The sequence below is a fragment of the Dothidotthia symphoricarpi genome (genome assembly GCF_010015815.1).
Source record: "Dothidotthia symphoricarpi CBS 119687 unplaced genomic scaffold P153scaffold_5, whole genome shotgun sequence".
Classification (NCBI taxonomy): Eukaryota; Fungi; Ascomycota; class Dothideomycetes; order Pleosporales; family Dothidotthiaceae; genus Dothidotthia; species Dothidotthia symphoricarpi.
The window spans coordinates 825,967-853,952 of record NW_022985012.1 but is presented as its reverse complement, the minus strand read 5'-3'; the positions used below and the strand labels follow the sequence as shown (position 1 = coordinate 853,952).

At 53.1% G+C, this 27,986-nt stretch overlaps 8 protein-coding genes across 8 annotated transcripts; 3 read left to right on the top strand and 5 right to left on the bottom strand.

The window, feature by feature from the left end:
- Positions 1-85: 85 nt before the first annotated feature.
- P153DRAFT_284787 (uncharacterized protein) lies at positions 86-4,849 on the top strand (the record flags this gene model as incomplete). The annotated part of the gene is made up of 1 exon (XM_033663347.1): positions 86-4,849. One exon carries the CDS (start codon positions 86-88, stop codon positions 4,847-4,849), a length of 4,764 nt encoding a protein of 1,587 aa, XP_033526540.1.
- Positions 4,850-5,730: 881 nt separating this feature from the next.
- On the top strand, positions 5,731-6,394 carry P153DRAFT_284891 (n-acetyltransferas-like protein; the record flags this gene model as incomplete). The annotated part of the gene is made up of 2 exons (XM_033663351.1): positions 5,731-5,899; positions 5,991-6,394. The coding sequence occupies 2 exons, from the start codon at positions 5,731-5,733 to the stop codon at positions 6,392-6,394; spliced, it is 573 nt and encodes a 190-aa protein (XP_033526539.1).
- A 667-nt stretch (positions 6,395-7,061) lies between these two features.
- On the bottom strand, positions 7,062-9,563 carry P153DRAFT_284361 (uncharacterized protein; the record flags this gene model as incomplete). Its single annotated transcript, XM_033663324.1, has 5 exons — positions 7,062-7,667; positions 7,723-8,140; positions 8,195-8,345; positions 8,393-9,261; positions 9,325-9,563. 5 exons carry the CDS (start codon positions 9,561-9,563, stop codon positions 7,062-7,064), a joined length of 2,283 nt encoding a protein of 760 aa, XP_033526538.1.
- Positions 9,564-10,741: 1,178 nt separating this feature from the next.
- On the bottom strand, positions 10,742-11,340 carry P153DRAFT_185158 (uncharacterized protein). The gene has a single exon (XM_033662401.1). It carries the CDS (start codon positions 11,155-11,157, stop codon positions 10,858-10,860), a length of 300 nt encoding a protein of 99 aa, XP_033526537.1. The 5' UTR covers positions 11,158-11,340; the 3' UTR covers positions 10,742-10,857.
- On the bottom strand, positions 11,158-12,140 carry P153DRAFT_284696 (L-cystine transporter-like protein; the record flags this gene model as incomplete). The annotated part of the gene is made up of 3 exons (XM_033663341.1): positions 11,158-11,514; positions 11,581-12,002; positions 12,062-12,140. The coding sequence occupies 3 exons, from the start codon at positions 12,138-12,140 to the stop codon at positions 11,158-11,160; spliced, it is 858 nt and encodes a 285-aa protein (XP_033526536.1).
- Positions 12,141-14,567: 2,427 nt separating this feature from the next.
- On the bottom strand, positions 14,568-17,950 carry P153DRAFT_394316 (uncharacterized protein). The gene is made up of 2 exons (XM_033671304.1): positions 17,837-17,950; positions 14,568-17,157 (listed from the first exon to the last, which is right to left on the bottom strand). The coding sequence occupies exons 1-2, from the start codon at positions 17,894-17,896 to the stop codon at positions 14,641-14,643; spliced, it is 2,577 nt and encodes an 858-aa protein (XP_033526535.1). The 5' UTR covers positions 17,897-17,950; the 3' UTR covers positions 14,568-14,640.
- Positions 17,951-18,320: 370 nt separating this feature from the next.
- On the bottom strand, positions 18,321-22,167 carry P153DRAFT_364576 (glycoside hydrolase family 18 protein). Its single transcript, XM_033667634.1, has 3 exons — positions 21,794-22,167; positions 19,444-21,744; positions 18,321-19,385 (listed from the first exon to the last, which is right to left on the bottom strand). Exons 1-3 carry the CDS (start codon positions 22,023-22,025, stop codon positions 18,517-18,519), a joined length of 3,402 nt encoding a protein of 1,133 aa, XP_033526534.1. The 5' UTR covers positions 22,026-22,167; the 3' UTR covers positions 18,321-18,516.
- A 2,424-nt stretch (positions 22,168-24,591) lies between these two features.
- On the top strand, positions 24,592-27,332 carry P153DRAFT_429334 (MFS general substrate transporter). The gene is made up of 3 exons (XM_033672768.1): positions 24,592-25,078; positions 25,131-26,876; positions 26,936-27,332. The coding sequence occupies exons 1-3, from the start codon at positions 24,940-24,942 to the stop codon at positions 27,121-27,123; spliced, it is 2,073 nt and encodes a 690-aa protein (XP_033526533.1). The 5' UTR covers positions 24,592-24,939; the 3' UTR covers positions 27,124-27,332.
- Positions 27,333-27,986: the final 654 nt, after the last annotated feature.

Here is a 27,986-nt window from a genome sequence, read left to right as displayed (position 1 = left end):
GCCGACAAGCACATGCCTTCATGAGTTACTCAGCGCACACAAGGTTCCTCGATACATATAGTCGGGTTACACTAAACTACCCGACATGGCTTCCTACAAGTCACAAATCAATCCTCCGCAACGGACGGAGGACCGTGTGCCCACCACTCGACTACCGCAACGATCCGTCACTCCTACCACAATCACATCCCAATCACACATTGCCAGTCAGCCCAGGTTGCAGAAGAGGAGGCTTACACGGGATGAACAAGTGTACCCAAGCAGAGGGATAGTGAGTGAACAAGGGCCTGCGCGGAAAATTGCCTCACGACCGGGAAACGCTGGCTTCGCTTTACCCATGACTTCCCATACCTTAAGCATACACCGTTCGAGACCAACGCCACAGAGCTCGATATCGCGCCTACCCAAGCTTGAGGTTCCATTCAGCATACGTACACCATCCCTCGCCTCTGGCTCATCTGCATCGACCATCGAAAGTCCACAATCGAATGTACTCAGAAGGCAACAGACCAACGTTGGAACAACAAGCAGCCAGCAAATCCCGCGCAATAGAAACGACTCAATGTCATCTCAAGAAGACAGGCAGCTAACAGAAGGCATACCTGGTGGATACAAAGATCCATTCTCCGAGACTGTCTTGGGAATATCATTGCCACCGTCTTCGTCTATACTGGCTCGATCAGAATCTGGCGTCGAGGGGTTTGGGAGAGGGGTTTATGACTATGAGATTGGGCCTACGGACATCCTACCCCTCCCGATACCACAGTATGCGCTCTCTGCGACACCCTCGACACGTTATACTGGGTCACCTGCATTCAGCATCTCGTCAACGCCCACGTCCATGTCTTCATATTCTTCTCCTGGTGTTGCTTCATCAAAAACCTCGATACGAATAAGGCAAGCAAGCCCGTTACAAAGTAGACCACCGGTCACTAGACACAAGACTCCCGAAGAAGTCAACATTCGAACTCCTCATGGGCTCTCCACGGTTCGTGAGTCTTCGACGTCCTCATCGTCAACCTCAACTGTGAAGGCAGAGAGCGGAAGGCACAATGAGAATCCTTCGCCGAATCGACTCGCAACTCTGTCTCAGGGTGTATCAACACGCAGTACCACGCAGGTTCTGTCAGAACGACCGCGTTTTCAAGCTCCCCCGGAATTTGCTCATTTAGCCGATCAGTCCCCAATCTCGCCACCAACAACTCGACGACCCTCAAGACCAAGCAGAGATGGAACACCTGAGATTATCGGGCTTCGGGGCCCTTCTCCCATAATCCAAAGCAACATGGCTAGCTTCCCTTCGCCACACAAGCGTACAGTTTCCACCGAATCCAAATCTGGGATAGTTGCAGTTGCAAAACCCCGAATGGCTCTTCCACCAAGATCTTCATCTCGGCTTCCTTCACCAAATCCTGCGTCGAGCGTTCCTTTATCATCTCGCGCGCCCACCCGTGGGCCGACACCAGATAATCAGAACGATCGAGACACGCGACGCTCTAGCACGACCCCCGCTCCCGCGCCTCTGCCTAGCCCAAGCAAGACTTCCAGGTTTGGATTTTTCACCCGACGTGCGAAAACCGAATCTACTCCCCCTGTAGTAAGATCGGAAAGCAAACTTCAGCGACGAGGTCCGGTAGCGGGCACAGGTCACGAAGGATACGGCAAGTACGCGGTGAGGGGCCGAAGTGGAAGTTCTGTCAGCACGAACAGCATCGGACGGTCAGTCAGTGCTGGGACTACATCCGAAAGCTTTGACAACACCCCATCAACTCGGAAAAGCAGTTTGACTAGTACTACTAGCGCGGAGATGGACGACTTCTTCTTGCACAGACTTGCGCCTGTCGTCATTCGAGGTGCGGGGAGCAGTACAGAACTGACCAGTAGTCCTGAACCTATGCAAAGCACTAGTAGTTTCGATGTCTCTATCCAACCCAAGTCGATCTCGAAAACAACATCGATCAGCGTCTCTCAGTCAGCCATCGAAAAAAACCGGCCAACGCTGTTACCCTCGGCTATGCCAGATACGATGCGTGGAGAATCGCCAATGAAGAAGTTGCAAGTAGGAGTGGGGAGGCCATCGGAGAGCGACGACGATTCCAAGCGATCTTTCCTTCCGACTCTAGCATCAAGACGAACATCACGCACCTCCAATGCTGTGGAAAAACCGAGCGTCCCCAGCACTCTGCCAGGAAGCCGTGTAATGGAGAAAGTGCGCAAGAATTCGACGGCTGACTCTACAACTGAGAGTAAGGAGAGCAAGTGGTTGAAATCGTCAAAGAAGACCAAGAACGAGAAGGAACAACCCAAGTCTTCGAAGAGGTGGAATTTCTTCCAGCGTGCCCATGCAGCTCCCCGAGTTGATGCGCCTGCTGTGGACTTGACTAACGATGTTGCTCAAGCATCTGTCTCCCGGTCTGTCGCGCATTATGCACTCCCGGACGCACAAGGTGTTGACTTGGAAGACATCGAGCAATTGATGAAGGAAGTAGCCGAGGAAGGGACGGAGAGCGCGCTTTCCGATAATGAGTCTGTGAGGAAAGAGCGAATGCGGTCCATGCTGCTGCCACCCAAACCAATACTCCCAGCCACTTTTGCAGTACCTACACGTTCTGCTTCGCCCAAAGTTTTCCTGCGCCCTGAAGTTCAGCTGTCGCAGCAGCGTCGCCAACTCACAATCAATACCGATGTTCAGTCCATGCCACAACCCTCAAACCGTCAATCGCTAGCGGACTTGACCCCTTTCACCGACCTCTCGCCACCTTCGTCGCCTGCGAGGCGGTCTTCGCTGGTGCATGATGTTACACTACCAGAGAGGACCCCTGTATCTGCTTTCACTTCGCCTTTTCAATTCGACTCATTGCCTCCTCAAAGTCTGCCTCTGCCTGGCCCACCGCCTATCAGCCCTCCTCCGAGGCCGAGTCGATTGCCTCAGGTGGGTCGTATACCCCAGGTTGTCTCGAGTCGTCGTCAACCTCACCAACCTTCTTCAAGGTCATTCTCCCGCCCTTTCGTGTCAGACAAACCTCGACCAACCGCTCTGCCTCGAACATCGTTCGATTCCATTGGCTCGGTGTTTGCTACTGCTGGTCCAATCGAGCCATACCCTGTCCTGCATGGTCTCAACGCTCTCTCCCATTCATCGGCTATCGCGACTATCAGCCCTCCCTCTGACGAGTTTAGTTGCCAAAGCGAGTTCTTCAAGTTTCCGGCTCGTAAAGACTCTGAGGTCTCGTATTCCAGCAGTTCGGGAATTTGGAGCTTCCCTCCTACCGCCGACACGGCTGTCGTACCTGTTTCGGCGGCCCCGCTTTCCGAGGACGAACTGTGGAACGAATATGATGACTTGATTGATGAAGTGCTTTCACCTGCTAGTTCTCGCACAAGCAAAGATGGTACTAAAATTCGGAGCCAACACTCTTCTCTTGAGCCTCTCCCTCTGGAGATGAGGGGATCGCGTCCATCTTTGCAGCCCGGATTACTCACAGACAAGGTATCTATCCCATCACTACATCTTCGACGGTCTCGACTTCTCGCGGTCTTACACTCAACGCAATCTCCAACCTCTCCAATCTCTTTGTCTGAGTTCATTCAAGACTATGGGGAACGCAAGATTAGTGTCGTGGATCCCGTCACTGGTAGATTAAGCTTGCCAGCCAGCCCTCGGTTGTCTACAGGCTCAGCTACCAAGCGTTCAACTCGCTCCAGTCTGCCAGTATCCATGACGTTGAGCGCACGGCAGTCGAGAGCTACAAGCATCTCAAAGCCAGACACGGACCGCAACAGTGCCGGTGCGAACAGGTACAGAGATTCGCGTCTGATGGAAGTTGCTGAGACTCAAGCGGATGGACTGGTGTCTATGGCCAACTTGCGATTCGGTGCTCTGATGACAAGCAAGTGGCTTTCATTCGGTCGTGTTCTCTTCAGCCCTGTCCACTTCGAGCTCAAAGATTCTCGCGAAGACCGTATCCTTGTCATCGATGGTCTTGGAAAAGATTGGTCCTATTACTGCGCTTTGACCTACCCTGAAGCTGCAGTGTACGACATTGGGCCCGGGGCTTCTTCATCGACCGTACCAACAGACAATCCGTCTGAGCCGTGGTCGACGCTTCCCAATCATCGCCACATTTGCCATCCCTCACTCACCACCGCATTTCCCTACCCCATGAACTTCTTCGCATGCGTCGTTCTGCGCTTTCCGTCTGCGCTTCCTTCCTCGGTTCATAAATTTCTCTTGTCCGAGGCTAGGCGGGTGCTACGACCTGGAGGTCACCTTGAGTTCAGTGTCCTTGACCTCGATCTTGTCAATATGGGCAACCGGGCTCGCCGTGCAGTTCGTGGACTGAAAATGAAGATCAAGGAGGTGGACGACAGCATCTCTCTCCGCAACATCAGCGATGAAATCATGGCTGGTTTGGGGAGGAAGGGATTCACGGAATGCAACCGATGTGTTGTGGGTGTACCTGTCGCTGGCAAACTCCCGATACCCGAAGATGCCAATCTCCCAGAGACGAGAAGAACGAGCAGTAAGATTAAGTCCCGAGGACCAAAACCTGAGCTTTCTTTCTCCGACCTTCTCAACGGATCATCCCCATCTGAGTCCACAGATACCGGTATCGCTGATATGGTGGCTCGTGTTGGTCGCTGGTGGTACTCGCGCTGCTACGAATCAATTGTGCTCCCCGAGGCCCAAGGCTCCGATGGCACACCCTCTGGTAACATGCTCGAAAACAGCATCTGGCGCGACGAAGCCCTCATCACTGAATGCGAAAAGCGTGGAACGAGTTTCCGTATGCTCATCGGCTATGCCCAGAAGCCTGAAGTCGACGTCCGACGCACAGTTAGCGTTTGACATGTTCAACACATCTATCATCTTTCAATTCTCACGAGCTGCGCTCTAATGGTCCCGGAGGCTGTTAATTACCCACACCAATTTGTAATGGGTTAGCATTTTGATTTTTCTAGCGTTTTTGCTGCTGCGTTCAAGCGTCTGGCTTCCTTTATACCCTCGTTTTCTGTTCTCCACTCCTGCATGGCGATGGCGATTCATTGTCCCAGAAAAGCGCGGCGCGAGCCCCCCTGAGCATGGTTATCGAGTTGGGTTGATGTTTGTAATATCTTGTTTGAAAGCCCGGGTTGCGCCATGCTGGTCATGGACAACTGACTGGAAGTGCGATGCATTTTGTGGTTACTATACCCTTTTACGAAACTCATGTAGATATGACTCACGGTCGCTAATGGATAAGAGTGTTGATGAAATTGCCTACTGAACTTATTGTCATGCTGTGATACGTTTCGTAGCTTGGAGATGGTCTAATCGTTGTGCCCGGTTATTAGAAGAACTCGTCTTGGGTAGACCTGAGATATCTTGAGGATTTCTACGAACATATGTAGATGATCGTATCCCTTCGTTTCGCAGTACAAGGATACCAGCTATTTACCTACTGTAGTTCGCTATTTGAGGGCGTTCAGGCTACAAGCTCATGAAAACAGGTTTGAAATATCTCCGATTAGTTATAGCCATTATGGGTCTTATAGAAAACAATGCCTGGACCCGTCAACCTCTGCAAAAATAATGTTGTGTACTGATCAATCGCACCCTGATGGACGGGCAAGTCTCCCTAGGCGAGCTCACCCCCGCGGACTTTCTTCCCCACCACAACATTTCACACTCGGTACCACCACACATCAACTCACGCCATTGTTACATCGCAACACCCCCAACCCCTCAAAATGGCGACAATCCGGCCCATGCGCCCAAACGACCTGCTGCAAATCTCAGCGACGAACCTCGACCCTCTGACCGAAACATATAACATCGGCTTCTACATGGAGTACCTGACAAAGTGGCCCGAGCTATGTCAAGTAATAGAGGGCATTGACGGGAAGATTGAGGGCTACAGTACTTACACCCGCATTCCATCCCTCACATTCCACACATAGGCATAGATTCATAGATTTGTATACACATGCTAACACATCCAAAGTCCTAGGCAAACTCGAATCCTCGCCCTACCCCTCCCCCGTCACCCCCTACACCCCCGCGACCGCGACAGAATACCCCAACTACCTCCCCTGGCACGGCCACATCACCGCCCTCACCATCGCACCCTCCGCGCGACGCCTCGGCCACGCAACGGCATTGTCTTCGGCGCTGGAGCGCTCGTCCGACGCGGCGAATGCGTGGTTTGTGGATTTATTCGTGCGGGCGAGCAATGAGATTGCGAAGGAACTGTATAGGAAGATGGGGTATACGGTGTATCGGCGCGTGAAGGATTACTATAATGATGGCGAGGATGCGTTTGATATGCGGAAACCGCTTGGTAGGGATAAGGGGAGGGAGACGGTGAGGGAGGGTGGAGAGGATATTGGGGTTAGTCCTGAGGATGTGTGGTGAGGGGTGGGGTATATGAAGAGGATACTGTTTCGAGAGCGGGATATCAAAGGACCTACGCAAGGCGTGTGTTGAGGTGTGGTCTGGGACGACGATTGCCTGGAATGCAGCGCGCAAGACGAGGCAAAATGCTCCGGCACGGAAAGAATACGCGCCTGATGCAGATGCCAAACAACCAGAAGGGTTATGCAGAATGACTCTGGTAGGTCAATTGGTCCGACCTTGACAACACACTCTAACACAAATAGTACAAGTTCATTACTCTCTTGCGTTACCGTACTCGTACAGTATGGGTATATAACATTCACAAATCGCACACGCATGCCGCCCGACCTTTCCCAACACCAGTCCGTATTACATGCTTCTCCACTTGCATCCTTGTGCATCCAACCTATTACTCGTCAGACCCTCGAAGGGACCACCAAGACCTCTTCTTCTGCACCCCGCGTTGCACTTCTTCCGGAAAAGCGACTGTGCTCGTCACGGGTTCCGCAGGGTTACCAAATGTCTCATAGACATGCGTCGTCGTCGTCGTCTTCAGGATCGTGCCGCCATCTTTTGTGCTCCAGATCCTCGTGTCCTGCGGCGCGTCATTTGAAGGCGTACTGCCCATCACACTGTCGTCGCGGGTGCTTACTGTAGAGCTGCTCGCTGCTGCAAGTCAGCTCTACTAGATGCGGAAAGAGTCGACGCTTGAAGCGGCCGAGCGCATGGTGCGCTGTTCGTTGAAGCTGCTGCGAGGGGCCATACCACGGGGACTCAAGTCCTGTCGCCCTCGGTCTTGGGTGCCGTGACGGGCTGCTGCAGCGTGGCCGCTGGTGAGAGACGAGCTTCGTGGAGTAAACATGTCTGAATTGTCGTCTAGCATGCCGTTGTGTCTGTACGGGTGTGTGTCTTGTCGCCTGCTGCGGAGGTCGTTTGGAATCGGCGGTGCTTGGCGGAAACGGCGTTCTTGAGATGGATACTTCTCATCGTCAACGATCACAATCATCCAGACGCCCACGGCACCGCCATTGCCCAGCAGTGGCGTGCAGTGGATCCATCGAGGCCGGCCTTCTTCGGACGAGTTCTCGAGATCCTGCACAGCGTGCGGCAACCACCGGATCTTTGCTGTGACACCGCGTGTACCGTCGCTGAGCGCTCTGCTGAGAGAAGTTCGAACACTGTTGCCACCGCCGATGCGGTCGAGAAAGGGCGATTGTAGGATCCCAGGGACACGTAGTGATGGAGAGCAAAAAAGGATGCGAAGTGAAGGCGCCGGCCGTACAAGAATATACTTTGTAAAAACGATCAGTCTGATATTCTCCCAACACAAAAGATGAATGACTTACGTGTTTGTACGGTCCCGACAACCTGCCCTCGGGCTTTGGAGCCGGCTTCTCTGCCATGTTCACATCGAGCGTCGATTGGTCCTGAATGAGCAGTCTGGGTCGATGACCCCCCCGCATACTCGCATTGTCCTGCTCGTCCACGTAATCTCGATGCATGTTGCCGCCAAACGTCCGCACCGTATCCAGCTCCGTGTGGTTGAACATCTCGGCAAGATCCTGGAATTCGTCTTTCGGCTCGTCCTTGGGCTCATATCCGTCTTGTTGGTCCAACATGTGCTGGAACGCTTCGAGGTCTGCACAGTCCTTTGCGAGACCAGAGACGTCGATCTGCGCGCCGATGAAGTAGCGTAGTTGACCCCGTGAATCGAGGAGAGGCGCCATCATGAGTAAGTTCAAGAAGGGAGAGCCATCACGGCGGCTGTTGAGTTGTTAGCTTCGTGCGAGTTGAGGTCAAGTCTACCATTCTGCTTACTAGTTTAGAATCACTTCGTTATGCTCTTTGCCTCCCTCGATCATCTCCTTGAAACGTGTCACACAGGTGCGATTTGTTTTTGGCCCCTGAAGGAAGCGGCAATTGCGGCCAATCGCATACCCTACTCCGTACTGTGTAGTACGGTGAAATTCTGGTCAGAGTCAGCTACGGCACACCCAATCGACATCTAGTACAAACCTTCTGACGCAAAGATGATTGGATTATCCCTCCTCGAAGGGTCCGTCAGGCAGAAGACCTCTGCCAGCCCCTCGCTTGCCTGCTGCAACGCTGGCGGCAGGTTTCCAGTCACACGCTTAGAGATGCTGACGCTCGCAACCTGGATGAAGACGTGCGTGATGAACGCCGGTAGATCGTCCCGGACCATTTTGTCAAACGCCTGATTCGCTTTCTCCTCTAGAACCGTATTGACAGTCGGTCGTGGCAAGCTGGTGGAGAACTCAAGACCCTGGATAGGTTCCAGTGCTTCTGCCACGGCGTTGGCGTACTTGATGGCTCGCAAAGCCTTCAGCGCGTCGAGGAAGTAGATCAAGACAGGTACCGACTGTGGCCTTGCGACGCCCAGGAAAGAGCTGAATCGAAGCAGAGATGGCGTGTCCTTGAATATAGCTTCCAGATGCTGCTTGGAGAACAGTTGCTCTGACCGCGTCTCGAGCGAGTATTCGTTCCGCCCATTCTGCTCGTCGGGCGGCGCAATAAGATCGAAGGACTTTGGGTCATCTTCGAGTAGAGGCGAGAGTCTGTCATCCTCGTCTAGTAGTCTAAGTTTCTGTAACGGTGGGAGCGCATTCGTTGCGATCGAATGAGTAGATGAGTAATCTGACCCCGGCGAGTATCCTGACACGACAGAACCGGCTCTGCTGCGAGACATTGGAGGTTCGATGCTGCTTGAACGTGTTGGCGGTCTCTGGACTGTGATGGGAGCGTTTGATGTTCGAGAAGCACTACGAGGCCGAAGCTTGGGTACATCTAGGTCTGCAGGCATATCTATACTCTTGCGCCTTGACAGGAAATTAAGCCGCTTGCCCATAGAGCTTGTGTGGTGGGAACTTGAGTTCAAGCTATGACATTTAGCTATCAGCCATGTTTCGTCGTTGTGCACTCTTGCTCACCTGGTCTGTGATGCTACTTGAAGCATGTTTCGACGGTTGACGTCTGGAGGTGCAGGAGCAGAGTCGTCGTCTTCTTGTTCAAGCCAGTGTTCAGAGTAGTTCTGGTACAAGCCGGTCTCTGTCCCCGGGGGCGTGAGAGGAGGGTTCTGACCATGTGCTTTATATCCATCGTGCATTGTTGCAAAATCAAGCGCAAGCGGCTCATGAGCGCCGTAAGCGGAACCAATCTCACCCGCCATCAAACTATCAACATACATCGGAGCCATTCCGCTGCAGGGGTCGCCAAGTCTATACCGCGTGGGTCAAGAACGGTGTGAGGAAATAGAGGAGAGCCAGGTTAGGTAGTCTAAAGCTGATCGTCCTGTGTGTCTTTGGAGGTATGTAAAACACGAGTTCGGACTTGAGGAGCTACCACGATGCTCTTGTGTCTGAGGAACAACAAGGGAAGACATAGTCGCCGCTCCCGAGCAAACTGCGGTTCCATGACGAAAGGACTCGAGGTTGACGTACCAAGTCAACACGAACTGTTTTCCACGGAGCGGCGGGAGGCGCGCGCTGGGCTGGGGCTAGCGCTCGGCTAACGGTGTTTGGACCACATTGCGATCTTTTTGGCAGGTCTGGCATGGGACCGGCCTTGGTCCAACAAAACTTTCTTTATACAAGCCACAATGTGGACGCTCAATTAGGCCATGGTGAGGACGGAGGGAGATCGAGCAACCATACTCACTCCCTCATTAGGTGAGGATGAAATAAGCCCCCCCATGCTTCAGCGTATCAACACATCTCCGGGCATCTCTTCCCATGCACTTTGCAGATCGATCCTCCGCGATCGTAAGAAAAGTGGAGGCCGAGTGTGCAAGGTACACTGTATCGGGTGCTTCGGGGGATATTTAGGGGGCTGACCCCACGTGTACCTGAAAGCCCATGCTGATCAGGGCGATCCATCTAGGGGTCCAAATATAGGTAGCAGCAGTGCCATCCCTGCGTGCGAGAAATGTCCAGTCCACGTGCGTCTTCCAGAAAGGTTGAAAGCATTTGAAACAACACCGCTGATCATTCACCGACATGGACATGGACATGAACATGAACCTAAACGCCTCTGAGTAGTTCTTCTCTCCCAATGTAACGGCACAGTATCCGGAAGCATGCAGCAGACAATGCAGATCCCAAGATATTCAATAGTTATTGGTAGTTACTCCCAGCCCGCACTACTCAGTATGCTTGCAAACTTTCATAAGCTTTACGCCTGCCGTCTCTACTCGTCAGCTCTTGGCGATAAGTCTTTGATTTCAATTTCGTAACCCTGCAGACAAAGAGAATATAGGCTTCCGGCTGGATAGGTACCGGATACCGCAGACCCGAACCAAAGTCTCTCGCACCCAAGGCGTATATTTTCTTTTGCCTAGATATCCAAGTTCAACCCATGTATGCATTATCGTTGGTCGTCGGCTCTCGGAGATATTGACAAAACGAGGCAAGCTGAAAGCCTAAAACAAGCGTGGGTTGGTGAAATCCCACCAACACGGTACTAGTTCAACACAACAACGCAATTTTGCAGACGTCTGGAAAATTGCGAAATCCTCGGCGTCCGCGGCAGAGTCTAGTGCGCTTTCTTATTTTGTGGATGTTGCGCGGCTTGTTGCACCTTGCGGATCTCACATCCGAATCCCGCATTGACGCTAAGGGGCGCTTTCTTCCCGTGGTCGACTCAACTACTGGATATGACGCACGGCCGGGACCGTAGACCCATGGAATCATTGAAAGTGCCAATGTCAGAAGAGACGCTATGAACTGACGTGACGGGGAAGCGGTTGTGATACCAAACTTCAACATCTATTCAACACGCTCAGAAACAAGGTGTTCTCGCTCGCTATCCCACTCTTCCTGATCCTCCACTTGCTTCCCCGCATGTCGATACAGCACAAAATGCTGGAATATGAAGACGACATCAAAGATAATGGTAATGTTGCTGAGGCCGAACTTGACAGGATTGCCTGTCACACCGCTCCAGTCATTCTCGAGCCAGGAGTCGATGGCGAGTTGTGCAAGCGACAACCAACCTCCCGCAAAGTCTAATAGCATAGGGTAGATACTCCAGCCAGTCGTAGATTTGCGCTTGTAGTTGACCCATGCCTGTGGGATGTACTTGACCAGCACGGTCGTGAGTTTGACGTAGCCAAGAGCGTAGATCTGCACGTGTTAGGTATTGGCAATATCCGCGAGAGCTCCACATAAAACGAAGAAGACAAGACTTACAACGTCGATCCAAGCCCATGACTCGGCATTGTACCCTTGTTCTCTCTCTTTCAATTGTACCTGGCAAAGCACCACAACCACCCCCAGCACGCATCCCCAGAATATGCCCAGCACCACCCTGCTCGCCGTCTGTGTCCTCCCAACTTTGAACCCCCATATTCTGGGAAAGAACTGGCTGTAGATGATCACACACATGATCGCGCCATGCGCTGCAAACAGGAAGTCGTTGAACCTGACAGTAGTCTCGGGCGCGTCGGGGTGCCTATGCGCATACTGGGCGCGAATCGTGGGCGAGTAGAGGAAGGAGGCGGTCGAAACCGTATACGCGCTGAAGCCGAGGACGTTCAGAGTGGGAAAATCAATGGCGAGGCCAATCGTTGATTTGCGCTGGTAATTCGATACGGGTTGAGGATAGAAAGAGCCTGCATAGTGGAGTCAGTCTGTCTGTGCTGGTGATGTTGCAGGAGGAAGGCACGCGTACCAGACCAAGAGAGGAAGTATGCCCAACCCAGGAAACGAGAGACGACTTTCGCAAAGACCACAGCTCCAGGGTCAGTCATGGTTGAGTATCGAGGTCGAGCTCATGCGCGACAGGGACAGAAATGATACTGAACAGCCACGGAGCGGTTTGATTTCGAGGAAATGTGAAGAAGGAAACAAAAGGCGCATTCAAATCGCTCACAAGAGAAAAAGAAAGGCAGCGAGACACGTCATGATTGAACGCGACCGGCTGACGTTGAGGCATGATGTCGCGACGAACACCTGCCATGCGCTCACTGCCAAGCTCGCTAGTTAATCTCCGTGGATCATGAAGGATCCCTCGCTCCACAACACATCCCAACCCTAAATGATCTGCAAGATACAATTCTCGTCTGGAATGTTCTCCTAGGAGATATATTTTCTTCTCAGAATACACTGCCCAACACATTCTCCAAGAAACTCTTTCTCAAGATATAATCTACTGCAAATACTTGCGTATTATTTTAGGTTTATAGCGTATTCATGCTTCTAGTACAAGCAGATAGACGCAACACAGTAAGAATCTAATATAGTAACTTAGTATAGAAGCTAATACCCAGCCCCTTTTTACACAGTAAACATTAGTTAAGGTACACAGTAACAAATACTTGCGTATAAGTTTATAGATATTTGAAACGTCGAACACCTCTACAGCACATTACTGTAGTACCTCCGCGAAGTGCCTACCAGAATTCATAGTAGTGAATAGCTTATACTTCGGGGGTACCACGGTGGAAATTAAGCGTATAGTCAGTATCACTGAGGTACCGCGTTAGAGTGATTTTCACCGGCAACAGGTAATTTACATCAGAAAATTATGTAAATATACACCACGTATATATGTACTTAGTAATTTTCCTGGATTTCTAATTACTAGTACTACTATTAATCGCAACAACGTTGCTCCAGCCTACCCACATAAGCTAAAAAATTCAACTGTTAACACTGTCTTATCTACACGCTTACAATTAAGCTCACCCACGAGCCCACCTATAATTGAGCTTAGATATAAGCTCTCAATCAAGCTTACATTTAAGCTCACGATTTAGGTAGATTTCAACTCACAATCAAGCGTGGAATTAACCCCACGATTGAGGTGGATGTGGGCTCAGGCTTGAACTTATAGGTAGGTAATATAGAAATACATTTGATCAATAAATTATATGAATAAAACGTCTATAACTCTGCAAAGAAAAGTCTATAATCTAAATACTAATACATGTAAATTTACCTTACATTTCACACTGCAATGCGATGTAAATTACAGTCTTTCTCCTGTGCTTCTTACACCCCAAAGCTACAGGGTAATTTACCCGATTTTGTACCCCAATGTACATATCGAACGTGCGAAAAGCAATTCATCGCCTCGTCAAGATCTGCACTGCGTGGAGCATATAAATACACTTCAACAGTATACACTGGTACTCTCCTCACCACAGAGCATTTCGCGTCTAGCCTTCCAATCCTACCCAACAAACCCACACACCACCTCCACCCACCTCCAAGCCCACCACCATACACTCACCCATAAACCCCCTCCCTCGCCCAGCATCCCTCGCCACCGACAAACACACAGACTACCGCGACCCAGAGAAAGGTACATCTATACAAGCGTGTAAAAACTTCGACCACTGCCTGGGCTCTCGAACACGCGTCCGCATTAGTACATTCAGCAGCCAGTCGTTAAGAGACAGTTGATTAGCTCTCTGTTACTATTACTGTGTACTCTCAGTGATGTTTACTGTGTACAAAAAGGGCGGGGGATTAGCTTCTACACTGAGTTGCTATACTAGATTTTTTACTGTGTTGCGTCTATCTGCTTGTACAATAAGCATGGATACGCTATGATCTTAGAATGATACAAGTGTGTGAGCAGGAGAAGAATGTATCTCTTTCTGCTTCTCCACCTACTATCATGGAGACGGCCGTGTGATGTAGCGTGGTAAAGACGTATTGGGCAGGCGGAGACTTTACTCTGCTTCATGCTGCTGTACCTTATCTTGCCTTTCTTGACCTTGCTTGTGACTACGTAAAAGGCTTTATTCTCCAACTCATTCTGATTCCCACCTACCCCCACATACACACACAAGAACCACACAGGAGAATCACACGCTTTCACAAACCCGCAGAGACATCCCACATCACTAAACCCAAGAGATCAATAGATAGACATATAGACAAATTGATGCATTCATTACCCTACCCCTGCCCCCAACCCACAACCCCCCATTTTCCGCACCAACCAAGCATTACAAATACACAACCCCATGCTATTGCATCGAAGACAAAAAAACGATATATATAGACAGTTTTTGAGGGAAAAGAAAAAGATGCAGCGGCGAAGAAGAAGAAAAAAAGGGTATTAGACAACCAACCAGCCAGCGAAACACAAACACACCCGCCCCGCACCGCGCTACACCACACACCGCAAACGTATGCAGCACCGCAACGCAGAAGCCAGGACGACGATTTCAAAAAAAAAAAAAAAAGAGAGAGAGAGAGAGATGAGATGACAGAAAGAAAGAACACGAGAAAGAAGCCCTAATACAAGCGCCCCCTACTCGCCAAACTAGCACGACTCGGACTCGTACGACTGCGCTCATCCTCCTCAGGCACATCGCTCAGCCTCGTAGGATGATGATGGCGCATGCCAACCCACTCATCTCCATACCCATCGCCGCTGTAATCGGGCGGATTGGGGTTCTGGCCTTGTGCGTGATTCTGCTGCTGCGGGGCCTGATTCTGAGGATGGGCCTGCGGCGCGCCGGCCCCGTAGTGCTGCAGGTGCTCTAGTTCTCTGCGGCGGTCTTCCTGGACGTCGTATTCGTCCGAGACGGGGGAGCGCAGGGAGCGGAACGTCATGCGGTGGCCCGCGTCGTCGAGGACATAGTTGCCGCGCTCGTCGATTGCGTATTCCTCCTCGCCGTCCGAGGTGACGTCGTCGCGCGAGGTGACGGTGACGTAGGACTGTGAGTCCTCTGTGCGCAGGTTGGGGAGCTCGTCTTCGTCTTGTTCTTGGTCTTGGTGCAGGTAGGAGCGCGGTTGTTGGTAGAAGGAGTCTGGGTGCGAGGTGGGGGGTTGGGCGCCCGCTTGGGTGTGGGAGGGGTTCGTGGGGCTGAATTGGAGGTGCAGGGGAGCGGGCACTTGGGTCAGGTCTGAGACGTCCATGGGGGCGCCAGAGCGGGCGGACGAGCTGGGGCCGGCGCCTGAGGGTATGTAGGTGCCTTGGGTCAACGACGGCGCGTCAGGGTCGCGATGGCCGTGGCGGGTGCTCTCTGTGAAGGGGTCCGTGTCGGTGGGTGACTGGGCGTCTTCGTACGAGTAGTGTTGCTCAATGTCTACCCCGCTGCCCTGTGCGCCAGAATAGGCGTCTTCCTCTTCTTGAGTCCGCCCACGTCGTGCCACGGCCTGCGCCATGGGAACAACCTGCACACCGCCGACGAGCGTGGGCTGCCCTTCCCTCAGCGAGAACTGGCGGTCGCGTTCTTCTTGCTCGCGCCGCCCCAGCTCTTCCCACGCGCGTCGGGCTTCTTCCTTTGAGATCTGCAGCTCGCGCTTCATCTCGACGACTGCGCGCTCGGCGTTCTTCTTCTCGGTGAGCATGCGCTCCATGTTCGCCACGTCTCCGGAGCGCGCCTCGCGTTCGACGCGTAACGTGTTCTCCAGCTGTGCTTGGCTCTCCTGGGCGCGTTCTTGCTCTTGCCGGTGCTCGTAGAACCAGCGCTGGAACTTGCGCTCCGACGACGCACGCAGGCGCTGCAGCTCGACGACGGCGTGGAACAGATTTGCGCCAGCAGCGGACAGATCCGTGATCTGGCGCGACATCTGCTGGGCCAGGGGCTCGCGGCGGACCTCGTCGGTGTTCTGCTCGAGCCGCCGTATCCAGTAAGAGGTGAGCCCCTCCCAGTGCGAAGAGAGCGTCTCCCAGCGCTCGAAGGCGTGGGGGAAGTTGGACGTAGTCGAGTCTCGTAGGGGAGTTGTAGACGTGCCTGGCGGGGGTGGGGGTCGTGGCAGTGCAGTCGTCGACGGCCCTGCTTGCGAACTAGCTGCAGCAGAGGTGGCGCCAGAAGGACGTCGCGAGTGCTGCACGGGGGGCGGCCGTCTCTGCTCGCCCGTCGAGGCCTGCGCCGGCTGGTTGCCCGAGGCAGCTCGAGGCTGCTGCTGCGACTGCGAGCTCGTGCGCGGCCTGCCGTAGTGTGCGCCGGTTGCAGCGTCTGGGGGCTGGCTGGACTGTGGCAGGGCGCGTTCTGGCGGGCGGGCTGCTCCCGTGGTGGGGTACTGGACGTGCTGGTCGGTGGTGGTGTTGGCGGCGGTGTTGGCCGTGGGGGTGCCAGCCACACCAGCGACAGCATGGGCGCGGCGCTCGGCACTGCGGCGGCGGTCCTCCTCGACGGCGTCGCGCTGCTTCTGCTCCTCGCGCTGGCGGGCCTCGCGCTGGCGGCGGTCGTTCATGATCATCTGCGGGGTGCGGATGTTGGAGCGGTCGGCCTGGGTGACGGGGACGGGGCCGCCGGTGGTGCGGGCGCCGCCATTGGCTGCACGGCCACTGGTCAGATCGGCCATGGGCTCGTTCTCCTCGACCAGGTCGGGGGTGAAGGGGTAGGGCGCGCGGAGGGCCTCCTCGAGCACGAATCGGATGGCCGAGGCGGTGCGGCGCGAGATGCGGAGGGCGGGGTGCGGCGCGTCGTCGTAGGCGGCAAAGCGGACGAGGCGCTGCTGCTGCTGGCTGGGGTCGACTGTGCGGGCGCGGTCAATGGTGCGGGCGCGGTCCAAGTTGGGGACGCGGCGCAGACTCGGGGCGGCGCTGCCAGACGAGCTCGATGCGCGCGAGCGGGCGTGGTGGGCGCGGTAGTAGTCGTCCAACTGCTGCTGGCGGAGCTGCAGCGAGGTGCGGTAGGGGTGGGGCGGAGCGGGCGCGTCGCGGTCGTGTGTCTCGTTATGCGTGGCTTCGTGCGAGGGCAGCAGGTTGGCGATGGCGAGTGCCTGCGGGCTGCGGGACGACAGCGTGAGGGCGCTGGGCGGGTGCGGCAGGGGCAGCAGCAACGGCAGGCGCAATGGCTACAGCAACAGCTTCAAGCAGCTTCACACAGCTCCGGGAGGGGGCAGTGTCGGGGCAGATGCAGTCGAGAGGCAGAGACTGGGACGCAGACGTGCAGCACACCCTCAGCGCCCTGCGTGCTGTCCACGCGCGAGGTGGCTGGCGACCGGGTGGCTGGCAGGCTGGCAAACACCTCGCACTGCCGGGCTCCACTCGCCGTCAGGTCAATTGCCCTCCTCACCGACACTTGGACGAGGCCGGATGCGCGCGTCTACCTGCGCGACTCGCTGCGGTGCGGTGCTGTGCTGTGCGGTGCTGCGCTGTCCGGTGTGAACAGTCGATCGTCACGGAGCGCGAGCCACGGCGCACGGCTGCCTCCACCGAGACACCCAACTCGAGCGTGCGAGGGACGGGGGGGGGAAGAAGCTGACGACGGAGCGCAATCAATTGGCCCTCTTTGACGGACACTGCGTCCGGAGAAATACAGGCGCGGCTCTTTAAACCTATACGACGTGCGTCTTTTTTGCTTTTTGACGTGCTTGCTGCGAGCGTGCATGATCCATCCGTACCAAGGCCAGCCCTCCGCGCCCATCAGGCAAAGTCTCCGGTCGCGAGCAGGCGACGTGCTTGCATCACGGCCGGCCCTGGAGTGAGACGTGTTGGCTCTCTGCCACCTCACCACGCGTCTGCCCTGCTAACCGCTTCCATGCCGTCATCATCCCATCCCATCTCATCTCGACGGCCGAACCCATATGACATGCTTGCTGGCACCTCCCTTCCCCTGCACACTGTAATTACAAACCGGACACGTTCAAAGCAAAGCAGAGCAGAACAGAACATGTTCTCCTCAAGACGACAAGTCAAAGTTAGACATGCCGTCACCTCGCCCTTCCCCCCAATCAGCGCACGCTTGCCACTCATTGTGCCTGGCGGAGCGGCCCGCATCTTCACCTACCTACCTCTACCTCCGAGTCCAGCCGAGGCTCAACACGCCGTTTCAACATGCCGTGTCACACGCGCAGGATAGACTTGGCTCGTAAGATTAAAAAAGCATATCGACCCCTAACACGCACGCGCTTTCGCGTCATGCAGGTACCGGCCTCGCCTCACGTGGGTTGGACCGAGCTCATGGCAGGTAAGCAAAGCCCAGCAAAACAACGGCAGGTATATTACTTTTCCTACTTGTTCTCCTATCTTCCTTGTGAAAACAACATGTCTTTCCGTTCCGGATACGAGGATCAAGCATGGCACAAAGAAGACGAGATTGCAGTTGAAAAGGCATACCTGCAAACCATACCATACAAACATCAAAAGGATATATACAACACATAACTACTCCCCATCTTACACATACAAACATACAAACACGTCACTCCCCCCTACAAAACAAACACCCCAACAACCATCCCCACAAACACTCCCGAAACACCCCCCACACGCCCCCTCCCAACCCCCGCACCCGTAAACTCCGCAGGCACATAACTAGACGGCTTCACCGGATATCCCGTCGCCGATACCGTCACCACACCCGTCGCGAACCCCATGCCCGTAGGCGCATACACATTCGTTGCATTGCCTGCTGACGCATAGGGTGCGGATGTGTGTTTTTGCGCGAGGGATAGAGGGGTGTAGATTGGTGTAGATGGGACGGGTACTTTCGTGAGGGTGACGTATTGGATGAGTGTGCTTGTTGTGGGGTTAGGGGCGGGAGCGGGGGAGTGGTGGTAGTGTTTGTGGTTGTGTCCGTGGCTGTGGTTGTGGATGTGGTTAGGCGTAGAAGAACTGGTCGTGGTGGGAGAAGTAGTGGTTGTTTCCAGGGATGGGTTGGAAGGCGCAGAGTACTCCGCGACCTTGGAGGATGCAGGGTATTCGGCGATCTTGACAGACGATGGGTGTCCAGCGGATGCAGAGTAAACAGGGACCTTCGAAGATGCAGGGTATTCCACCACTCCAACAGACGTTGGGTATCCAGGGTAAGCAGGAACCTCGGACGTCGCAGTATACCCCTCAACCATGCTGGAAGTCTGGTACACGGGAACTCCGTCCGTCTCCATCGCTGGTCCACCGGTCGGTGCAGCAATGGGCTTCGTAATCGTAATTGTAAGCGTCTTGGACACGTACACGCTCGTTGTCCAGTCCTGTGGCACTTCCGTCGTCGTCGAGGGTTCAGTGCAGGAACCGCAGACGGTCTTTGTGATGGTGGCTGTCTTGGTGGTGAGACCTGTGGAGCAGACGTCTACGTAGGTTGCTGAGAAGGGTTAGCATGTCTGTGGTACGAGTTTGCGGGTGGGGAGATCGTGACTCACTGGTGATGACGGTCGTGGTGCTACTGCTGGATTGGCGAGCAGAGTACTCCGGAATAGAGCTGGACGCTGGGTAGACGGGGTAGCCCGAATCTGAGCTTGAAGTTGCGTAGACGGGGTAGCCCGGAGTGGAACTTGAAGCTGCGTAGACGGGATATCCGAGGGTGGAGCTCGCCGTAGAATAGACCGGATATTCAGCAACGGAGCTTGAATTAGGGTAGACGGGATATCCAGAAACGGAGCTCGAGACTGGGTAAGCCGGGTAACCAGAAGCGGAGCTCGACACAGAGTAATCTGGATACTTAGCACTGGAGCTCAACACTGGGTATACCGGGTATGCAGAAGCAGAACTCGACGCATAGTAACCTGGATACTCAGGGCTAGAGCTCGACACTGGATAGTCCTCGCTGGAAGTAGAAGACGCTCCAGCCGAAGCAGTCGAATCAGGATAGGCAGGGTATTTCTCCATAGAAGAGACGGTGTAGACTGGGTAGTCTGGAGTTGGGGTAGAATAACTCGACGTGGTGCAAGACGTGGAAACGCTCTCGGTGCTCGAGATGTCGTCCACAGGATACTTGGCCGTCGAGCTGATATCTACAGGGTAGACTATGCTGGAGCTGTCGATTGGGTAGCTGGGGTAGTCGCGCGAACTGACGTGGGCGATTGAGGCGCTGCTGCTGGAGGCAGGTCTAGTGGATGAGCTGGCGGTGGGCGAGTTGAGTTTCGTGGACGAGCTGAGCTTCACCGATGAACTGAATTTCGTGGATGAACTGAGCTGTATGGACGAACTGAGTTTGGCAGAGGAAGATGGTGCCGAGCTAATCTTGGAGGAGGACGCTGAGCTGATTTTGGACGATGAAGATGTCAGGCTGACCTTGGAAGACGCAGGTGTCAAGCTGATCTTGGACGAAGAGAATGTCGAGATGATCTTGGAAGACGACGTTACTGAGACAATCTTAGACGAAGACATTGCGGAAACAATCTTAGATGAAGACGCTGCGGAAACAACCTTGGATGAAGACGTTGTCGAGGCGATCTTAGACGAAGAAGCTGACGAGATAGTCTTGGATGAAGGAGTTGACGAAACAGCCTTGGACGAAGAAGCTGATGAGGCGATCTTGGACGACGAAATTGATGATATGGCCTTGGACGAAGGTGTTACTGAAGTGATCTTGGAAGAGGAAGTTGACGAAATGGGCTTCGAAGAAGGAGTCGATGAAATGGCCTTGGACGAGGAAGGAATCGACGAGATGGCCTTGGACGAGGAAGTCGATGAGACGACCTTGGATGAAGGTGTTGCCGAAACAATCTTGGATGAGGTTGACGAGATGACGTTGGTGGATGAGCTGATCTTGATAGACGATGAGCTGACCTTGGAGGAGGAAGTTGCCGAGCTCATCGTGGAAGAAGTGATCTTGGTGGACGAAACAACCACTGACGAAGACGAGACAGGGCTCGTGTACTTATCAGCGAAAGTACCATCGACAATGGCTTTCGACCAGTCAGCATATGGCTTGTTGTTTATCAGATTCCTCTTTGAGACTGTCGCCTCCCACAGCATCATACCCCCGAACATGGAGGGCCATTTCTTCTGATACTTTGTCACCAGCGCGTTCGCTTCTTCAGGCATGAGGTAATGGTCTTTGTGCGACGGCAGACCGGCAGGACCAGCCGCCAATCCAAGGTAGAGCTTGATTTGCTTGTTTTGAGAGTTTTGGTTCAGCCAGTTGACCCAGGCGTCGAACGAGAAGCCAGTGGTATCCTGTTTGATTTGAGTGTATCCCAACCGGGCCGAGCATGAATCAGTGTTGTAGAACTGTGTGAAGAGAAGATCGATGTGCGAGTTCTGGATAGCGTAGGCGAGCCGAGCGTCGGGTATCACACACTGGGGGGCCGCCGAGATGAGGATGCTCGGGTTTGTTGCTTTCAGACGGTTAACTAACACGTCGTAGTACTGGAACCGGTAGTTGGGTTGACTGGCCGGTGCAACAGCCCTCTCAGATTCAATGTCCAGGTCAAACCCATCAACAGCTGCGTCTCCGAACGGACGAGGCTTATCGGCAGTCTTCCACGCATCGGTCAGGGGTCCGTAGGCACCCCAGAGAAAATCGCCAAAGTATTGAGCGACATCTGCAGAAGGCAGATAGTAGTCCGCGGGGCTCCCTCCACCAAGGGAGAGCAAGACTTTCTTGCCGTTCTGTTTGCAGGTCTTGATCGCATCTCCAACGCCGGCACAGTTTTTGAGGAGACCACTATCCCTCCCACTTCCATCGGGCATCGGGTAGTAGCCCCAGCAGGCGTTCGCTAGAAGAATATCAGCAAGCACTTACTACGGGTAGTTCTATGCACGTACCGTGGTTTGTCTTTGGATAATCCGTCGTGTTCTGAGGGAAAGCGTTGACAAACCCAATATTGACAATATCAATGCTGGGATCGGTGCAAACCTCAAGGAGAGTGATCTGGTCGTTACCCTGACCCCAGTACACAGCAACATTTTGCGTTGATGCCACATCAAATACAGCGGAGACAGTGGAGGCAAGAAGCCCGGCAGCGGTGACCACACGAGTGAATGTTGAACGAGACATAGTGGGTGAATTAAGGGGGTGTTGACGCAACGAATGAATGGACGGCCAAATAGCCAGTAAAGATCGTGATGAGGGTCTCAATGAGAGGACGCAAGCAAAAGCCTGCTGTTATTAATGTAGAAACTACGAAACGACTGACGAACGGAACAGTAACCAGAGGAAGTCAGAGTTGAAAAGCACATGGGAGATTACAATACAAGCCTTTGGCGGTACCTGCATGACAACGGGTGGGCTGTCTATGCCAATGTTAGGCTGAAGCCATAATGCATGGCACGGCAGGGCTGTAGTAGTCAACGACGTCTAGGGTTCATCTTGCGTGTGGCACTGTATGCAGGAACCGTAGATGGTCTGTCAATAAACGATACCATTGGTGGATTCGCCGAAGGTTTAGCCAGATTAGGGCTGAGGATTTCAGGCACGCCGAAGCCATTTGAGCGCTAAGATTGACAATGGCGTCTGATATGGCGCCTGATATGGCACCTTTCCTAGACTGCCTGACCGGTGAATAGGCCGTGTGAGAGTTTCCAGAATGCAATCTCGGTTGATCGTTCAAATGCCAAATCGGGGAGGTGCCTTGATGGTCAACCAAAGAGCTCTGAACTCGACTTCGGTCAAACAGTCAGGGTTTCCGACGGCGTACACAGTAGTTCTAGCTTCCACCATGTGGGATCTTGAATGATTATGCACCCTAGTAAGTATTGCTTTGTCAAGGCAAAAACGCTGGCGGAGTTTGGTGTGAAGCGATAAAGATGATCGTCGAATACCATGCCGTTCGACCCAAGAATGTGACCAAATAGTATTGTGGCTGCCTGAAGGAGCGCATTGGCGGCAAGGAGGTCTGAGTCTCAAACTCCGCCAAACTAAGTACGGCGATGTTGATTCGTTACAAAGTGTGGATCCCTCGGTTAGACGTCAGTAGGATGGGGGCGAGCGTCACCCTAGCCAGCCGCTCAGTCATCGTGAACTTTTCAAGGGTGGAATGAAGACGTTCGACTTCTGAACCACTCCACAGTTAGCCCTACTGCCCCGTACCTGAACCAGGTCGCTAACTTTCGCCTTCTGGAGTGTGCTTTCTTTGTTCGTTTCTACCTACCGTGTGGGCATCACCCTCGCATTTCCACGACGCCGTGACGTTGAAACATCAAAGAATTGTGGCACAGTCAACTTGCTTCCCGCGATTCGGTGCGGCAGTTCTTCGTTAAATTTCTTGAGCTGGGGTTTCGTGCGGCGCAACTAATTAACCCCTCTCAGTGAATGTTAGTGATTTGCACGAAATGCCGTCACTTGCAACCCTTCATCCACAATCTCTTGGGGGTTTGGAATATCTTCACTTCAGGGTTCACAATTTCATTTAAAAGGGAGAGTTCGTGATCAATGATGGGCCTTTCATTCAATTTACGAAAGAGACTGGCTCAAGTCAAGAACCGCCGATGAGTGTAGGACTCTCAAATTTGCAGTTGAGAGATACGACGGCGACGGTTAGAGTGGTTTCAAACTACGCGACGTCCAACCGAATCAAACGATGGTTTGCTCTAGCCACTGCATACGCTTTCGTGACGAAGGCGAAAGCCGCCCGGAGGAGGATACAGTGGCGACGTTTCAGAGATACGTGTGCCAGCTTTTGAGTAGGCAGAATCATGTTGATGAACAAAACAAGTATGAATCATTTAGGGTGAACGGTGGTATGGTACCAGGGGAAATTACATGGATAATGTGGTTCAAGGGAGGCTGTTCGCATGAATGACAATGGCGACAGTTCCGGCCGAATCGGGTTGTTCGATTTCCAGGCTGAGAAGAAAAAATACGGAGATGACCCTTACGCATCAGATTCAGATGATTCCGCTGACACAAGATGGAGAGAATTCGAGAGTAGAACGATGAGGGAAGAAGAAGAAAAAAGATGAAGCCTGTAGACAAAGAAATGAAGCTGAAGAAGAAGATCACGTCGAAGATGAAAATGACGATGAACCAGATGACGCATCAAACTCAGACGATTCCATGCATACAAAAAAAGAAAGTTGGAAAGCAGAAGGAGGAGGGGAGCAGCTTGAAGACAATATCGGAGAGATGCGCACAATGTTGGTCTCTACATGAAGGGGTGAACAGGCGCAATATATAAATATTGTCCAAAATAGGTCACAATAATGTTCGATGTCTGACATGATTGTGTGCTGGATGAAATAAACGTGTAATTGACTTTAGTATATCGCGCATCTCTGCATCAGCAGCCCGTGGCCTTGATACGCGTATCATATTCTAGCAACATCCTCACTGTCACGCGCACTTCGGAGTGTTATGCCACCAGTTGGGCAACGTGCGGCGCGTGCTGACTGTGTGGCAAACACTGTTGCCTCGTAGATCATCACGCACGTGGACAGATAGTGCCGCATTCAACAGCCAGCTGTGTGGATGATCTGCAGTATCAGGAGAGCCGAGTGACTGATTCCGCTATCTTCTTCGTCCAATCTTTATCGAATGTGGAGACCCTGTGGGAACTCCGTGTCAGCCTCGTCTCAACGTCGCCAATAGTTCTAGCGGTCGAAGCGACGATTCGCAACACCACAACGCCTGCAGATGCAATCGCTGTCACGCTGTCAACTCGCAGATCATAGCGGTGAGGTGAGCCGCGTGTAGCGACAAGCATTGCTGAAGGTGTGGAGTTGAGGGACGAGTTTCGCTTGGCTCACGCACGTCATCTTCATCACCAGTCGTATCCACCTCGCGACTCGTGCTCACTCTTCTGCACCCTTCCCCAGATATGGATCCTCTACACTCTGTCACCTGCCTGTCTCGTGTATCTCGTGGTGGAGATTACCGACATAATAGCTGGAGGGGTACTAAGGTGTCGTAGTGGTCGTGATTGTGGTCGTATCAGTGCGCACCTCAGACTTGGATACTTTCCCACATCATCATCATGGTCAACTTCACCGCCTGGCGGAAGAAGCCAACATCGACAGAAGGCAGGAGCGCCACAGGGACTGAGAAGACTGCACATGAACCCCGGAAATGGAGGCTGGGGATTTTGGACGACCCGTATACCGATGAAGTGCCAGGTAAGAGCCCCATGTTTATCTGCTGTGGACCACGCTAACTCTATTTCTCCAGGTTCCGTCATTCTGCTTTCGAAGGCCCATCAGCGTAACGAACCTCTAGGCCTGCAGCATGCTCAAGCGCGAACATCTGCCTCTTCGCTCCCACGCCAATCGTCGCGCTCGCGACCCCCAGAGAAGAAACGTACAAAGGATGGAAGGTTCATACTGGAACCACAACCAGAAGAATCAGCCAACGACCCGCTGAACTGGCGACAATTGAGGCGCGACACGTCCCTGATATCGCTGGGATTCTACTGCATGATCGGTGGAGGAATGACTCCCATCCTGGCTGCAGGGTTCAACGACGTTGCCGAGACGTATAATGTCTCCTACTCGCAGGTAACACTGACGACAGGATTGTACATGTTGGGACTCGGGCTCGGAAATGTTGTTGTTTCTCCGACAGCCATTTTATATGGCAAGAGACCGGTGTACTTGGGCGCCATCATCATATTCTGCCTCTCATCCATATGGTGCGCTCTATCGCCCAACTACGCTTCCTTGGTTGTGGCGCGTATCGTTCAAGGGTTTGCCGTGTCCCCAGTCGAGTGCCTTCCCAGTGCCAGCATCGCCGAGATCTACTTCCTCCACGAGAGGGCATACCGCCTTGGAATATATACATTGCTACTACTTGGAGGCAAGAACCTGATGCCCCTTGTCAGCGCTGCAATTGTACAGTCTTTAGGCTGGCGGTGGGTGTTCTGGATCATTGCAATTGTTGTCTTCTGCTGCTTTTTTCTGATCTTCTTCTTCGTGCCCGAGACTTTCTGGGATCGGACACCAACAGCGAGAAGCCGGAGTCACCACAGTCGAAGTCGGAACCACAGTCCTGACAAGCATGGCAAACACTTCCGCTTGCCTTCTGAGCAAAGGGACGCTGTAAGCTCCGCAGGTGACTTACACGACACACATCAGTCAGCCTTACCATTGGAGCACTCTAAACATGTCGGATTCGCCGATGATGTTGCTCAATTGACTCCTGCTCCCATCAACGACAGTGTTCTCCCTACAGTGTCTCCACGAGATGGGAATCTCCCGCACGCGTCGGGAAGCTTACACTCCGATCCTGAGAAGCAAGACAACACCTCTGATAGTCGCAGTCTTTCCACTGCAACACCAGGACGAGCCACTGATACTGATCAGGTATCGGAACAGTTTTCCATTCACTACACAGACTATTACCGCTCGGCTCCGCTCAAGTCGTACCGTCAGTCTCTCAAACCGTGGAATGGCCGTCTCGTAAAAGACAAGTGGATCCGCGTGATGGCCAGACCTTTCATTCTTTTTGCATACCCTGCCGTGCTCTGGTCATCTCTTGTGTATGCTCTTGCCGTTGGTTGGCTTATCATTTTGTCGGAATCTGTCGCCCATATCTACAAGGGTGCTGACAACTACAACTTCAACGCACTCCAAGTAGGGTTGGTTTATATCTCTCCCTTCGTTGGAGGCATTCTAGGCACCGCGGTTGCCGGCAAAATCTCTGACATCGTCGTTCGTTTCATGGCACGAAAGAATGATGGTGTTTACGAACCGGAATTCCGATTGATCATGGCATTACCAATTACCCTTAGTACTGTTATTGGACTGATGGGCTTTGGGTGGGCCGCCGAAGAGAAGGATAACTGGATCGTGCCGACCGTGTTCTTCGGAGTCATCAGTTTTGGATGTTCGCTTGCATCAACTACAGCGGTTACATTTGTGGTGGATTCGTATCGAGTATATGCTGGTGAATCACTGGTAACTTTGAATTTCTGCAAAAGTAAGTCACCCGCTATGTCGATCGACGTTGTGGAACCAGTGACGTTAACATGACAACAGATATCTTGCATGGCTTCATCTTCTCACTTTTCTTTCCATCCTGGCTGGAACACAGCGGATCGAAAGACACGTTCCTCGTCATTGGGGGCATCCAGCTTGGGTGTATGATGTTCTCAATTCCCATGTACATTTATGGAAAGCGCGCTCGTATGTGGACGGTCAGGAAGAAACTCATGGAGAAGTTTTGATCAACACGGTGATGGAGACGTCTCTTGACGTTCTAGAATCGGCAATTCGACTTGGCATTACTCATTGCATCTAGCACTGTACCCCGGGTTCCATAGACAAAGGTTATGTGACGTCATTGCTATACATACATTCTCTGCGGAGTATGGGCGAACGTCGGCCGTTCCATGCAATAAACAATATTCATTGCGGCGTACACGTGTGACTCGCCAACACGCTTGCCACCGCAACATTATCACCTATTCTTAGCCAGACGGGCAAGATCGGGACTGCTGGAGATAAGAGTGACTATGTCTGCCCAATCTCTGATAACGCATGCTGGTTGATCTGTTGCAGTACCAGATCAGCGATATCCTCCGAAGAATGTTCCATTATCACTACTCAGGTGAAGCTTTCCTGAAGACTACATGCTCGTCACCAGATAAGGCTTATGCACAGCTGCGTCCGACATCGTTGCGAACGGTCATGCATACTTACCTAGCTCTATCGTACCCTCTGGTATCCAACAATTGCATACATCTACGCAACTAGTGGATCGCTTGAGAAGTGCGCTTGCTGGATGCAGGCCGGAATTCCATCGCAGCCCCACTTTTGATTGAATGTGGGGTAAAGACTACATACAGATACGCAGTCAGCTTCCATTCCAGAGCGCGTCTTCTCGAGACGGTTACCGCAATGGTCCTCAATCAACGGCGTTATAAGCTGCAAGTCATGTCCAACTTTTCCGCGAAGCGGACGGCCTCCCCACGGTGATCAAGACGTTGTGGAATGACAGGGGCGATTGTGGTGGCTGGCCAATCAGCCTCGCCCTGACGCAGGCCGCCATAGAATGACCGAGATTCGTACTTCCACACCAACGCAGGCT

Coding starts and splice junctions, on each gene's coding strand:
- P153DRAFT_185158 (XM_033662401.1), bottom strand. CDS start 11,157: ATGTTGAAGTTTGGTATCACAACCGCTTCCCCGTCACGTCAGTTCATA.
- P153DRAFT_394316 (XM_033671304.1), bottom strand. CDS start 17,896: ATGTCATATGGGTTCGGCCGTCGAGATGAGATGGGATGGGATGATGAC. Junction 17,158..17,836: donor ATGATGACGGCATGGAAGCG/GTTAGCAGGGCA, acceptor CTGTTGCTGTAG/CCATTGCGCCTGCCGTTGCT.
- P153DRAFT_364576 (XM_033667634.1), bottom strand. CDS start 22,025: ATGTCTCGTTCAACATTCACTCGTGTGGTCACCGCTGCCGGGCTTCTT. Junction 21,745..21,793: donor TTATCCAAAGACAAACCACG/GTACGTGCATAG, acceptor ATATTCTTCTAG/CGAACGCCTGCTGGGGCTAC. Junction 19,386..19,443: donor CACCACGACCGTCATCACCA/GTGAGTCACGAT, acceptor AACCCTTCTCAG/CAACCTACGTAGACGTCTGC.
- P153DRAFT_429334 (XM_033672768.1), top strand. CDS start 24,940: ATGGTCAACTTCACCGCCTGGCGGAAGAAGCCAACATCGACAGAAGGC. Junction 25,079..25,130: donor GTATACCGATGAAGTGCCAG/GTAAGAGCCCCA, acceptor CTATTTCTCCAG/GTTCCGTCATTCTGCTTTCG. Junction 26,877..26,935: donor AACTTTGAATTTCTGCAAAA/GTAAGTCACCCG, acceptor ACATGACAACAG/ATATCTTGCATGGCTTCATC.